This window comes from Rhamphochromis sp. 'chilingali', assembly GCF_963969265.1.
Source record: "Rhamphochromis sp. 'chilingali' genome assembly, chromosome: 1".
Lineage (NCBI taxonomy): Eukaryota > Metazoa > Chordata > Actinopteri > Cichliformes > Cichlidae > Rhamphochromis > Rhamphochromis sp. 'chilingali'.
Genome location: NC_137929.1, coordinates 10,088,221 through 10,104,158, shown reverse-complemented (window position 1 = coordinate 10,104,158; position 15,938 = coordinate 10,088,221). Strand labels below are relative to the sequence as shown.

The window sequence follows — 15,938 nt, the reverse complement described above, 5'->3', positions numbered from 1 at the left end:
CTTTTGTTAAACAGGAGATTTCATCAGCAAACTGCTTCCTTTGACAAAAGGAGATTATAGCCATTTCAGCGCTAATCAGCTCCTCAACTTTGAGACTGCTGGTGTCCAGACAGTGTTTCTTCATTTGAAGTTCAAGATTTTGTTCAGGATCATGTTTAATCTGTAGTTTTCTTCTACTGTAATGCAGAAGCAGTTTTTTAACTCTCAGAATCCATGCTACTGCACGCTTCAGCTGAGTCCAGGATGAAAAATACTGAATGAAGTGAGAAACCGGATCCATTTCTTGTGAAGTCTGAACAGCATTCACTGTTGTTTTAATTTCTGCATCGCTTGATGAGATTTGTTTCACTTCATCAGGATTCTGAGGCCACTCCTCTTGTGGTAGTAGAAGAAATGGAGGTCCAGAGAGCCAAGTTTGTTTATTTTTCAAAAAGGATTGTACCGTTAAACCTCGAGAAGCCAAATCTGCTGGATTGTTATCCATGTCCACATATCGCCATTGTTGAGGATTTGAAACTTTGACAATCTCAGAAACTCTGTTTGCGACGAAAGTGGGGAACCTTGTTGTTTTATTGTTGATATATTTTAGTACAGAGGTGCTGTCAGTCCAAAATACTGAGTCCTTCAGTTCCATCTGCAGCTCCTTTTTCCACATTACATCCATTCTGCTTGCTAAGGTGGCAGCAGTTAACTCCATTCGAGGGATTGTAACTGGTTTTAAAGGAGCAACACGTGCCTTTCCCATAGTGAATGCACAGTGTGCCTGGTCTCGTTCGTTCTTTAGTAACAAATAAGTCAATATTCCATAGCTGTCCTCAGATGCATCTGCGAAATGATGCAACTGAGCAGTTTTTACAGTTCCAAAACTGTTGGTTTTAAAACAACGATCAACCTTGAACTCCTCCAACTTGTAGAGCTCTTGCATCCAAATAGTCCATTCCTGTATAACTGCATCAGGTAATGCATCATCCCATCCAATCTTTTTTCGACACAGATTTTGCAGAATCTTTTTAGCAGTTAAGATTACTGGTGCCAACATTCCTAAGGGGTCATAAACAGAGCTGACTACAGAAAGGATGCCACGTCTTGTCAAAGGTCGATCTCTTAGAGTGATTCTGAACTTGAAAACGTCAGACTCCACACACTATTGAATGCCCAAAACTCTTTCCACCGGAAGTTCATCACTGATCAAGTCTAGATCCTTTATTTTGCTTGCTCTGTTACTTTCAGGTATTACAGCCAACACATTACGACTGTTACTTATCCATTTGTTCAGTGGAAAGCCTCCCTTCAAGCATATGGCACAGAGTTCATGATAGAGATCGATCGCATCCTCTTCTGTGGCTGCTGAGACGAGACAATCGTCGACGTAAAAGTTGTTCAACATTGCATCCACGGCTTGAAGGCTAAACTGTTGTTTATGATTTTCAGCACATTTCCTTAGTGCAAAATTTGCACAACTTGGAGATGAAGTTGCTCCAAACACATGTACTGTCATCCTATATTCAACCATGGCTTGAGTGTAATCTCCGTTGGGCCACCAAAGGAATTTCAACATATCTCGATCCTCCTCTGGTATTTTAACCTGGTGAAACATGGCCTTAATGTCTGCAGCAATGACAACAGGTTCTTTACGAAATCTTGTCAGAACTCCAATTAACATGCTGGTCAAGTCTGGACCTTGTAAGAGCTTGCTATTCAGCGACACTCCTTGATACTTGACTCCACAGTCAAACACCACTCTAAGGGTTTTTTCTTTTGCGGATGCAGAACACCATGGTGCGGCAAATACCAATTCCTGCCATCCGTCCGTTCTAAGTTGTCTTCTGGTACCTTTTCTGCATAACCTTCAGAGATCATATCTGACATAAAGCTGTTATAGTCCTGCAGAAAAGTAGAGTTCTTCATAAGTCTTTTCTTCAGATTCTGAAGGCGTTGTTCAGCAACACTTTTATTATCTGGCATGCAGACCTTTAAGTCTTTCAATGGGAGTCCAATATAATAATGACCATTATGTAGCTTAGCAGTATTGGAAACTTTATCCAAAAACTGTTGGTCTTCCTTAGAAGGTTCTTTCTCATCTCTGGCACACTCTGGAAAATCAGTTTTAAACTGCTGATTCCACAGCTCATAAAGTTTCACCACTGAAACTCTATTGACACTTATCTGTGGCTGATTGTGAACTTCAGTTTGAGTCTCACCCAAAGGTCCGTTCACTGTCCAGCCAAGGACAGTTTTAACAGCATACGGTCCATCTCCAACACTTCTAATGACATCCAGTTGTTCCAGAGCCTTTGGCACATTCGAGCCAATTAGCAAATCAATTTCAGAGTCAATTTCTGGCAGATGTACAGACTTCAAATATGGCCACCGGATTATATCGTTCTGGTGAGGAATGTTTCCTTTATGGACAGGCATAGTGAACTGAGTATAAAGAATGGGAAGATCACAAAACTCATTTCCGTCTAGTCCAGCGACTTCTAAATCTGCAATAATATCCGTTTCAACAACCTTATTCTGTCCCATAGTTCTCAGCAGAATGTTGGATCTTCTTCCATGCATTTTCAGCTCATTCATCAGCTTTACTGTACAAAATGATGCAGTAAAGCTGACCTGGGTCAAGAAATGCATAGGTGTTCAATGTTACATTTCCTTTCTTGGCCTTAACTTTCACAGGCACGATTGAAAGTTTGAATTCATCTTTACCGGCCCCAGTAAGAGCACTGGTCTGAATAGAGACTATGGCAGGATTTTGAGTTTGTTCCTTTGATTCTTGTTCTTTACTCATTGTCTTTTGATAGATGTGTAACATTTGAGGATGCTTTAAGCCACACGTCTTGCACCTGAGGCGCTTTTTGCAGTCTCTACTAATGTGACCTTCACAAAGACATCCGAAACAGACTCCATTCTCTTTTAGAAAAGTGATTTTGTCTTTTTGCATTTTTCTTTCCAACTCTTGACAATTTTCTAAGGTATGTTCACCATTGCAAAACAAGCAACTCCTCATTTGTGTTGTTCTTTCCTTTTCCTTAACTTTGTTATTTTCTTTTTCAGATGCCATCACAGAGGTAGCAAAAGAACTTTCTTTGAATCTTGTGTGAGTTTGAGACTTAAGTTTTCTTGTGTCTCTGTTTGTCGTGCAGATATCCTTGATGTCCCCAAACACTGGGTCAGATGCGATCTTCACTTGTTTTTCTAAAAACTCCACAAGATCCTTAAATGTAGCTTGTCGATTACACTTCTCATGGAAATCACAGACTGCAGTTCTCCACTTATCTCTCTGCCTGTACGGAAGTTTCTTTGTTATAGCTAACATGTTGGCAGGCATGTCAAGCTCCTGCATATAACTGAGATCTTCCATAGCATTGCAACAGCCTCTTAGGAATATTGTGTAAGCATGAAGAGCTTTCGTGTCCTCTGCTTTTATTGAAGACCAAGCAAGTGCTTTGCTCATGTAAGCCGTGGCAAGTTTATGTTCATTACCACAATGCTGCCGTAATAAAGACTTTGCCTTTCTGAATCCTGCTTCTGAAGTCATGTGTAGGCAACTCCTTACAAGTTCTCTTGGTTGACCCTTTGTGTGTTGTTCCAAATAATAAAGACAATCTCCAGGGTTTTTATTTCTGCTTTCAATGTTGTGTTCAAACGATTTAATAAAAGTCTGGTACTGAAGTGGATCTCCATCAAAAACTGGGATCTCCTTTTTAGGTAATGAAGAAAGACTATGTTGTTGGATTAATAAAGCAGTGAGTTCGTTTTGCTTACTCATGACAGATAAGATGTTACGGTCTTCTTCATTGTGATGTAGCATAACTTAAGCAGCAAGGAAGGTGATAAGTAAATAGTAGTGATGGCCCGCTTGAAGCTGACGCTCCGGAGCGTGTGTCGAAAAAAACAACACACTGGTTCAGAAGCACTGTGTCGAGGCTTGCTTCGTTTGGCAAAAGTCACGTGACCAGTGACGTCCGAAGCTTCATTACGCACGTAACTGCTTCGGTACCTGATTCAAACAGATATAAGGAAGTGAATCATCAGAGGGATTCGTGGAGTGTGTTGATGGTGACAGAGAGCGACGAGGTGATCATTCCACTGACAGATATGGAGCCAGCGAGGAAGAGAGGACGTTCTGGCGTGTGGGAATATTTTGAGTTGATTTTGCTCAATTCATTTTATCTGCCGAAGTGAAAAACTTGAAATGTCCAAAATCATGTTTTCATAATGTAAATATCATTACAGCATATGACTTTAGGAACACTTCCATGTGAATTAAAGCTAATGAAGACTACAAAAATGTATTTGACACTATACGTACATTACATTGCTACACAGTTTAGAAAATCATTTTGTTTATTGTTTTTAGGTGATAGTCTGCAGGACCCAGGAATACCTGCATATCTACCAACTTGCAGTGTAGTTCCTGCACTCCACAGCCTCTTCTGTTCCATGCAAGTGGATTTTCTCCAGGGCAGGAGAAACTATTTCTAAGAAAAGAAACAGACTCAGCCAGCGCACAGTAACACTAATCCTCTTTTTAAATGTAAATAACAAAAGGGCTACCTGACATAGAGCATGTTTTTACTTTGCAAGTTCTTGATTAGGGGTGGGTTTTGATTATCGCTTTTCTGATTACAATCCATGCTAAATTAAATAAAGTGATATTGATTCATTACAATCCTGTGTCGATTTGTAAATTAACGTTATTATGCCTGAAACGCCAGCATCTCAGGTTAAACCTCACAACATGTCGTCAAACACCATACAGCTAAAACAGTAACTGGGAGCAGGTTTACGGATTCTGCATACAAACGTAAACACAGAGCGCGGACCCGACGCGTCAGAGTCAGATTTTGGTGTGTCGTCGGGTCCGCGCTGTGTTTGCCTCTTTTTTTTTCGCTGGCTTCTGCAGCTGCAGGTTTCATAACTCTCTGTTTACATCTCTAATTGAGTCTCACATGTGTCAGCTTTCTTTTAATAGATACGAAATTATGGATATATACTGTTAAATGATCAGAATTGTAATATTTCTGACTGAGGCAAAACTTTCCAGATTCCAATCAAATTGAATCGGATCCTGTATCGAATCAAAATGATTCTACAAATCAGTGACGATGCAGCCGTACTCAGCTTCCTAAGCATTTTCCCTTTCCAGTTCACAATCAATCCCACCCTTAGGTCAAAAATATGTATAGGACAATTGGCCTAATCTAATATTTTGTATGAACCTGTCCAGCTGTCCAGTGATTAAACGACAAGTAGATGGAGGCAGGACTTCACAGCAGGGGCATACTCCATAATGTGCTGTGCATTATCATATGTATATTATATATATTGCTCACTTATTGTATTTACCAACATCAAGGAGTTATGAGCAAAGAAAGGCCACCATAGTGCATGTTTAAATAGGGAAAGTTTATTGATCAAAATGTATTACGCAAATACGCATTACATTTTTTTCAGCCCCCCAATCGAGAAAACAAAACCAATTACATGTTCAAAGCAACGGAACGGTGGCCCAATATCAGAGAGAACTCCACTCTTGAGTGAGCAGTGATAATTGAGCAGTCCGTTTTATTTTGCAGATTCAAGCTGCTCTTCAAAATTTTCACCACCAGATGTCACCGGAGAGGACTGTGTTGAAAAGCTTCGAGTAATGAACCGTTTTTCAATACAAGCTTCAGTGCTTCGGAAAGCTTCATTTGGCCATCACTAGTAAATAGCATTAGCAGATGATTGAAGTTCTTTTAAGCATATTTTATTGCTAGCATCTCCCTTTTACCATAAAACAAACAATCAGGCATGCAAAAATCCCACTGGCTTTATACAAGACTTTGCCCACACCTGACCTCGTTAGTCCCTACAATTGAAAAAAAAATATAGGTCAAACCAAATAATACAATTCTAAACAAAGAACAGGAATAAAGTCATGCATGAAACTGACAAACTCATTTACTCAACTAAATGGTTTGTAAAGTAAAACACTGCATACAATATAACTCAAAAGGCTACTTTAAAGAAAACAAACAATATTATACAAAATGAAAAACCCACCATTTGGTTACACCCAGTGATGCAATCATTGACCTCATGACCCTATATAAACAGGAAGTAGTGGGCGGCCCTTCCCATACACCTGTCTCACATATAGGACCTGAATGCACAACATGGACACCATGGTAAGTATAACCAAAGCAACATAAAGAAACATAATTTACCAGACATGTGCCTGTAAACAGAAGAGAATTCAGATGATCTGATGGTTAGTAGTGTTTGCTTTAAAACACATGCATGGATGTAAAGAATGTAACTACTGCTACCACAAACAAAACCCGGGAGAGTGTGTGTTAAGAGAAGTTACACCAGCAATGTCTAAATTAAAGCATTATGGCTGACTGTAAAATAACAGAATACAAAATAACAATATATACAAGTGACAAATGGCAAATTAATTCTGTCCTAGCCACTTTGTCACATTCATGACTAGAAATTTGAGAAGGTACATGTTTATTTTCATGTGAATTTCTAATGTTGACTGATATGTCAAGGGATCTTCAGAAAGAGTCTGAGGTTGTATTGGAACTCTGCCTGTGGTTAAGAGAGATTGTGAGTCTGCAACATTATGTTCCCTAAAGATATGCACATGTTGCCTTTCATGTACAGGAGTATCCAGACTAGTATTCAACACTTGAGTTACCTTCTGTCCCTTTTCAAAATATGACTCCATACCATCTGATATTTTTGATAGTTTACTTTTAATACTGTATCCTTTTGAGCCTTTCAGTACTTTCATTTTTGCAACCGTGGCAGCTATATTTGTTTCCAGCTCCAGTTGCTCCCGCTGTCTCCTTAACTGTGCTTCATGTTCCTCCAAGGCATGTTTATCCTTAAGCAGTTTTTGCCTTACCATCAGAGCAGCTGCTTCAGCTTCAGCCATTATTCGTGCTGATGTTGTGCTTGAGGCTCTGGAGTTTGAGCTTGAAGAACTGATTTTACTCTTTTTGCTTCCTACGTTTGAAACACTGTCACCTGGCTGTATTTCATCTTGTATGTCAGAATTTGTTTTAACCTGCTTTGGAGATGTTAAGATGTTATGTTTATCATTTGTGGAAGAAACCGTCTCCTTTGATAAAACAGTCTCAGCAGAAACGGCCACATCCAAAGTAACAGCAGTAGGCACTTTCTCAGCTTCATTGTCTTTTTCCATAAAAGGTCTTCCAGCTTCAAGAAGCCACCGTTTCACATCTTCAACAAAATCATCATTACATTTTGTTATGCGTCCAAACCAGTCAATATGAGCATCTTGTTCATCTTTAGGAATCAATAAAATGAATGCATCATGTACAGCTTTGGCATTTTTATACAAATCATTCAGTTTTTCCAAGTTAAGCAGCACAGCTTTTGCATTGTCATCCTTGTTCATCAATTCTTTAATATCCCGAATTAACCCTTAATCTTGTTAACATGAGCTTTTCGCTCTTTCTGCAAAGTTTCCATTTTAAAAGCAAGCGCTTTAGCCGTCAGTTTTGCAGATCTTTTTTTCTTCCAGTTCATGTTCGGCTTCTTTTATTTCACTCATCGTCACTTTTTCACATGCATCAAAACAACATTATATTCCACAGCTTCAAAGATAGATCACAGCCAATACTTTTCTTCCGTGTAAACCATTGCGCAGCAGCGTCACAGGCTGTCAAAACCAGAGCAGAGTCCTCCAGCTTGCCAAATCAAGCACACGCACGCACACAACGCAGATCAAACCAATGTCCCCAATGGACAAGCGATGACACTTACAAACTGTGTTCAAAACATCCAATAATACAGAGAGTGAATCCGCTTCTGAAGTGTCTGTTGCGCTGCGTTCCAACATGCCAGTGTGACGGTGCCGTTTCCAATTACTCATTTGAGAACTGCGTCCACTCATCTGTAAGCTCTGTGACTCCAAAACGCACATCCAAAAATCCTCCCCATTGTTTCAATGCGTGCAATAAAAGACAAGATTTCTGTTGACTAAATGTTGCGACTTTCATCCGTAAATAAAGCCGCGGCCGGCTGAGTTGGTTGTGTCTCTGTGACGTGCCTCCAATAATCCATAATGAGTCGTACTTGTACTTTGCGCATTTATTTTAAGAACAAAAGAACAAACATTTGGGCTTTCAATTTACAACTAGCGCAAGGATTAACTGGTGTGCCAAAAAATGACGCTCAACAGAAAAGTTTGCCCACAAACCACTCACCCAACACACCTGCTGCGAACACCGACATCAGGTAAATAGACTGTGACCACACCCACATACCATCACCTGAGACGCAGGTAAAGCTATACACCTGTGCCACCAAAACAAAAAGGAAAAAAATAAACATTGACTTGCCTCTTACAGGGAGCGTCTACAAAGTGCAACACTGAAAGAACATCACACACTCATTTGCTTCCAGCACTTTCACACAAACATCTACTGTCATTATTGTCACCAAACTCTGTGGATCCTTTATTGCAAATTCAAACGGGGTCAAATGGTCAGACAAAAGAGGGTTATGAGGAAATATGAAATGTTGTGTATTAGCAGCAAGTTATTGAATCATTTTCCTCAGAAACCAAACAAAATGATTGACAAACATGTTTTTACAAACTCAGTGTTGGACTTGGATCAGCAGGATAAGCTGATGTTTAAAGGCATTTGAGTCTCGCTGTATGAGAGTCCAGTTATTACTCAATATTTATGGATGATGTTCTTTCAGTGTTGCACTTTGTAGACGCTCCCTGAGCCTCACAGCCAGCTGCACATGGACCAGCTGACATTACCCAGCATTAGAGGCGGCTGTAAAAAAATGGATTTTCCTATTTAAATGGTTTTAATTTGAATAAAGCGATGTTGATTCATTCAATCCTGAATCGATTTTTAATATAAATGTATTTTGCCAGAATCTCAGCTCCCAAAAGTATTTCAACAACAAGCAAACAGATAAAACAGTAAATGAGAGCAGCTAAACACACAAAGATGGAAACACAGAGCGTGGATCGTTCACTCGACGGCACGTACACGGACACGCCGTCGGGGCTGAAAGTGGACAGCTCACAGATCCTGAAGCTGCAGGTTTCATCTGTCTCCAACCAAAACTGAGTGAACCAGCAGCAGAAGAAGATCCAAACTACGCTTTACGTTTGATGAACATCGTCATGAATTCTCTCTGACTTTGACCTTTACTTCCTGCACAGCTCTCTCTCTCTGTGTATTTCAAGAACAGTTTACCTTCAAAAATCTGTTTCCTGCATTATTCACTGCTTATTACGCACCAGTCTGCTGTTGTGTTCACTGCTGTCGGCCTCCGAAAACAAAGCCTCATTTCTGCTGTTCAATACTGAAGAAATTTAAACCTTTTAAAATGATGACAGATTACAAACTCTCAGCTGTGTCTGTAATCAAACCTCTGTAACTTTGCTTCCCTTCAGCAGCATCAGGTCATGTTCACATGTTGATTCATGGTTTGCTTCAGTTTTTGATGGACTGCAGAATATTTTGAAGGTTATCTGCTATAAAAAGCCAGAACAGGAAAATCTGCTTCATGTGTTTCTGTTTGATCCTCAGTGACTTTGACACAAAGGCCTCTGCTGTGATGATCACACCTCTGATCAAGTCTCACAGTGTCAGCTTTGTTTTTATACATATGGATATGTGCTGATAAATGATCAGAATTATAATATTTCCCACTGTCTGCTGTGTGCCGTGACCTTTGACCTGCTAAAGACAGTCAGCTATGGATTATTCATTGTTGTGTTTGATACTTAGAACTGTGAGGAAGAACACTACACAGTTAATCAGGGTCCCCTCTCTCTGAATCAGGAAAGGTGGGCAGGCCGTGTGTGGGCCGCGGGCCATACGTTGAGTCTCACTGTTTGAAATGTGAACATTGTTCTGCTGCAGTCAATGGACTAAACCAGAGAAGAAGAAAACAGACTTTACCATGAAGATCCTCAGTGTGGATCAGTATAATATCAGCCTGATGTCTGCAGTTTAGTGTCAGCACAACTTTCACATCATATTCATCTCAGCACAACTAAAACATGCTGACTGACCTCAGAGTTTCAAGTCCACATCCTGGACTCTCCAGGAAACCACACAGATGCTTCACTCCTGAATCCTGCAGCTTGTAGTTGTAGCTCAGGTCCAGCTGTCTGAGATGGGAGGGGTTGGACTTCAGTGCTGCTGCCAGATAATCACAGCTGATCTCTGACAAACCACAGTCCCTCAATCTGTACAAAGAATGAAAGATGTAAGTTTATTAGACAAAGTGTGAGCTTGAAATCATTCAGTGTTTCATCATCTGTTCAGAGCTGAAGAAAATTCAGAATGTAGAAGTTTAGAAAATGGAAACTCCAAACAGCTGAAGCCAACAGGAAGCAGCTTCAAACAAACACAACAAAAGAAAAAACTCTGAATGTTTCACATTAAAGTCGTACATTTATCATAAAAACAGGACAAAGACTTGAAAAAGTCGTGTTTTTCCTTCCAGGAACCACAAGGCTTCACTTTTAAAGGTGAAGTGTGAAAGAAATGGACATATTTGAAGTCCAACACCTTTTTCCAGTCACATTATTAAAGCAGACAAACTGCAAGCTCATTTTCATTCCAACAAGTCATCTTCTGACCTGGACTAACAACACTGGTCTCTATGTGCAGCTGGCTGTGAGACCAGTGCTCAGGGAGCGTCTACAAAGTACAACACTGAAAGAACATCACACACTCATTTGCTTCCATCATCCAACCTGAAGAGGAAACAGAGACGCCTCCCCTTCAAAGTAAAAGCTGCTCCTTTTGGACACAGTATCAAAGAAAGTCTACAGTATAACATAGAAAAGACAGAACAAAGTTTCGGTTGTTTTTAAATTGTGCAGAAATGAAACTACACTAAGCTCAATTATGTGACAGACATTTCATCCCATGTCAGTTTGGCCTCATCCTGGGCCGGATTATCCAGCACACACTCTGACCACAGGCCCAGGGGCCACGCACAGCTGGGCTCCATCCAAGAGACAGGAAACAAACCAACACAATAATAAAAAGCACCATGTGATCTTCTTACATCTTCAAGACAAACATAGTAAAAACATGAGCATATTTGTTTCCTGATAAAATGATGTGACAGGTAGAACAGAGTAAAGTGGTGGTGTTACAGCCTTTCTCCCCTCTGCTGCCGAGGCTGTTAGTCTCTCCCAAACTCAGCTACAGGACTTCCAAATGAATGAAAGCAGCAGAAGTGGCTTTACAAATGAAAGAGGAAGAGGAGAAGAAGAGGAGAGGGAGGCCACCCTGACCATCACTCCAGCTGAAAACATCACACTTCCATTAAAGATGGTGAGAAAATGTTGAGCAGGATGAGCTGCTGGCTAATCTGGAGGCTGTAGCAGCAGCTCACAGTCACAGTGGATTTCCACTCATGAAAAAGCTCTGGCTGCTTCATTTCTCATCTCATATCAGAGACTTTAATGCTTCACTGAAGCTGTACTGTGATGCTTCCATATCCCAGTGAGGCCTCCATAATGATTTCAGCTGTTCTGTACACACACTGTGTGCCCTGTATGGCTCAAAGTATCTGCAGCCTGTTTTTATCTGCTATCATCAGATCTTGATCATCCTCATTCACATCCCTCACACACTCTAGGCAAGGCAAGGTAAGGCAAGTTTATTTGTATAGCACAATTCAACAACAAGGTGATTCAAAGTGCTTTACAAAGACATTAGAAACAAAAACAAATAAAAAGCATGATTTAAAATTGATTAAAACAAGCAAATAAACAAACTAACTAATTAACAAACAAACAAACAAACAAACAAAACAGTATATAAAATCAAAACAGATAAAATCAGAACAGTAGATAAAATCAGTAGTTAATGTAAGTTTTGAAATTTAAGCTTGAAAGTGTGGATTTGGTGTTTTATTCAAATGCAGCTGAGTACAGGTGAGTCTTCAACCTGGATTTAAATAAACTGAGTGTTTCAGCTGATCTGAGGCTTTCTGGGAGTTTGTTCCAGATATAAGGAGCATAAAAGCTGAATGCAGCTTCTCCGTGTCTGGTTCTGACTCTGGGAACTGATAAAAGACCGGATCCAGATGACCTGAGGGATCTGGAAGGTTCATACTGGGTCAGGAGGTCACTGATGTATTTTGGTCCTAAACCATTCAGAGCTTTATAGACCAGCATTAGAACTTTAAAGTATATCCTCTGACGGACAGGCAGCCAGTGTAAAGACCTCAGAGCTGGACTGATGTGGTCCACTTTTTTGGTCTTAGTGAGGACTCGAGCAGCAGAGTTCTGAATGAGCTGTAGTTGTCTGACTGATTTTTTAGGTAGACCTGTAAAGATGCTGTTACAGTAATCAAGCCTACTAAAGATGAATGCATGGACTAGTTTTTCCAGGTCCTTTTGAGACATCAGATCTTTTATCCTTGAAATATTCTTGAGGTGATAGTAAGCTGACTTTGTTATTGTCTTAATGTGTTTTTCTAAGTTTAGGTCTGCATCCATCACTACACCCAAATTTCTCTCCTGGTTTGTGGTTTTTAGATGTATAGATTGAAGTTCTCTGGTGACCTGTAATCGTTTTTCTTTGGCGCCAAAGAGTATTACCTCAGTTTTGTTTTTGTTTAGCTGCAGAAAATTGTGGCACAACCAGTCATTAATTTCCTCAATGCATTTACCAAGAGCCTGTACAGGACCTTGGTCTCCTGGTGACATTGTGATATATATTTGTGTGTCATCTGCATAGCTGTGGTAGTTTATTTTGTTGTTCTTTATAATCTGTGCTAGTGGGAGCATGTAAATGTTAAACAGAAGGGGTCCCAAGATGGAACCTTGGGGAACTCCACATGTGATACTTGTCTGCTCATATGTGAAGTTACCTATTGATACAAAGTATTTCCTGTTTTCTAAGTATGTCTTGAACCAGTTTAGTACAGTTCCTGAAAGACCTGTCCAGTTCTCCAGTCATTTGAGTAATATGTTGTGGTCAACTGTATCAAATGCTGCACTGAGATCCAGTAAAACTAGGACTGACATTTTTCCACTGTCTGTATTCAGACATATGTCATTGAACACTTTGGTCAGAGCGGTTTCAGTGCTGTGGTTCTGTCTAAAACCTGACTGGAAGGCATCATAGCAGTTTTTCTGTTTTAAGAAGTAACTGAGCGGTTGAGAAACTGCTTTTTCAATGATCTTACTTAAAAATGGGAGATTTGAGATCGGCCTGTAGTTGTTCATTTGTGTCTTGTCAAGATTGTCCTTTTTCAGTATAGGTTTGATTACAGCAGTTTTTAGTGATTCTGGAAACACACCTGATAATAAAGAAAAGTTGACGATCTGTAATAGGTCTGACTCTAAAGTCTTTGAGACCTTTTTGAAAAAACTTGTTGGCAGGACATCTAAACAGCAAGAGGAGGAGTTCAGTTGACCTAAGATGTCCTCCAGGTCTTTGCTGTTAATAGGGTGAAACTGTTTCATGGTGTTTAAACAGTTTTTTGGTGGACACAGTACATATCCTGGATCTGCTGTTGATGTACCAATTGCTTGTCTAATTTTTTGGATTTTTTCTGTGAAGAATTTGGCAAAGTCATTGCAGGCCATGGTTGAATGAAGTTCAGCTGCCACTGACACAGGAGGGTTTGTTAGTCTGTCAACTGTGGAAAATAAGACCCGAGCATTATGGCTGTTTTTAGTGATGATGTCAGAGAAGTAGGACCTCCTTGCACTCCTCAGTTGTAAATTATAATTGTGAAGTTTCTCTTTATAGATGTTATAGTGAACCTGGAGGTTTGTTTTTCTCCATCTGCGCTCAGCTTTCCTACACTCTCTTTTTTCATTTTTCACTAGTGTGGAGTTTCTCCATGGAGACTTTTTCCTTCCAGAGATAACCTTCACCTTAATGGGAGAAATAGTATCCATTACATTTAACATTTTTGCAATGAAGCTATTGACGAGCTCATTGACTGAACCTCTGGGCAGGTCAGGTGTTAATGGGAAGACCTGGTTAAAAATTGCACTACTGTTGTCAGTTATACACCGTTTTGTGATCACTGCTGTTGATATATTTGTGTGGGCTGAGATTTTACTTTCAAAGAAAACACAGTAATGATCAGACAGGCCCATATCAGACACAGTAATGTTTGAAATGCTCAGGCTCTTGGAGATCAGCATTGACCCGCTCCAGCATCTCCTCAGTGAATTTCAGGTGTGGGGAGGAGGGAGAAAGGGAGGGGGAGGAGGGCGATGGCCTGTCAGGGGTTTGGGGGACTGGGGAAGATCGTGGTCCCTGGTCCTGGTCGTTGGTGTTGTTGAGAGAGTTGGAGGCAAATAGGGACCCCTCTTCTTGCCTCAGATGTCTCTCCTTTCTGAGGATCTTCCCGGGTGGGGGCAAATGGAGCTCCTCCTCAAGGTTTCTGCTGGGCTTTGTCTGTTCTTGGAGTACTGTTTGTTCCTCTTTATGAGATAACTCCTCGTTTATCTCAGCCTTGGCACCAAGCACAGATGGATGACGTATGGAATAAAACAAGTTGGAGGTGAACAGTTTCACCCCTGACTGTCATGGTCCTGAGTCTGAGGACTCAGTGTTTTGTGTTTCCTTATGCTTTTGTTCATTCCGAGTGTGTATTCTGTTGTGATTTTGCCATTTGTTAGGTTTCTGTTCTTTGCTTGCCTGCTCCCACTTCTCTGTGTTCCCTCTGTCTGTCCATGGTGTTATTGTGTCTACTAATGAGTCCGCCTGCCAAGTTCAGTGTCCTGTCTGGTTCTCTGTCTGTTAGTTTCCTGTTTCATTGTGAAGGTCTCTGTCTGATGTGAGTGTGTTCAGTTTACGTTTCCCCTGTCCCGTCAGCCCTGATTCCTCCCAGCCGTGTTGCCCTCCTGTCTCTCATCCCTTGATTACTGCCATCTGTGTATTTAAGCCCTGTGTTTCTCTGTGTCAGTGTCGCGTCGTACCCTCAGATCATGCCTGTGTGTTTCTGTTCTTCATATTCCGTGTTCACTTCAGGTTTTGTTTTCGTACCAGCAATAAAGCTGAGGATTTTGAGTTTCACGTTTGTGTCTGAGTCCTGCGTTTGGATCCCCCTCCGCCTGCCCGCACACAGAGCCCTGACACTGACTTGTCAAAATTAAATCCATTTGCTTTAAACAGATTCCTGCGTTCCCAAAAAATATTAAAGTTTTTGATAAAATGCACCGAGTGGTCAGTACATGCTGATATAAGCCATTTATTCAGTGTAAAAAACCTGCTGAATCTCTCGTCTCCTCCTCTGACCGGCGGTACAGGTCCACTGATGAATACAGCTGCATTCAGAGAGTTTACAGTATTTAGTAATCCAGTAAAGTCCCGTTTCAGAACCTCCGACTGTTGTTTGGACACATCGTTTGACCCTGTATGCAGAACAATGTTTGTCACAGTTGGATATTCATCTGCAATTTGAAGAATTCTCTCCTTCAGGTTGTTGACCATATCCTTAGGAAAGCAGAGGACTTTAGTGTTCTTACCGCACATCCTTTGTACATCCTTTATGGCAGAGTCACCCACAATCAGAGTTTCAGGCCTAGCCTTTAGCTTTCCCTGTGGTCTTTTACTTTTCAATAGATTTTCAGACCTTACTTCGCTTCTTTTAGATGGATGGTTGTCCGATATAGATCCAGGGTCCTTTGATAGTGGAGCAAATCTGTTGTGCAGTTTCACATTCAGTTGTTTTGGAGGTTTGTTGTTAACCTTCCTATTCACGGTTGTCCAGTCCTGTTTCCTCTCGTATACAGGGGTAGAAGAGCTTCTCTGTCTCGTAGGAAGTGAAGGCCAGTCGGTTTCAGAGATTTCAGCTCGCTGTGCTCTGCCCGTGATACGTCCTCCCCCTTCCAGGAGACATGATTTATGTCTTGGTTTTGCACCAAGACAGTCCAAGGGGGGATTATCACTTGA

The 15,938-nt window shown here is 40.8% G+C and overlaps 1 protein-coding gene across 1 annotated transcript in view; it reads right to left on the bottom strand.

Annotated features, from left to right (window-relative positions):
- LOC308403419 (NACHT, LRR and PYD domains-containing protein 12-like) overlaps positions 1–15,938 on the bottom strand; it is a 420,441-nt gene that overhangs the window by 188,140 nt on the left and 216,363 nt on the right. Inside the window, exon 10 of the mRNA XM_080892815.1 lies at positions 10,067–10,243. Coding sequence (XP_080748941.1) covers positions 10,067–10,243 — 177 coding nt within the window. The remainder of the gene's footprint in view (positions 1–10,066; positions 10,244–15,938) is intronic.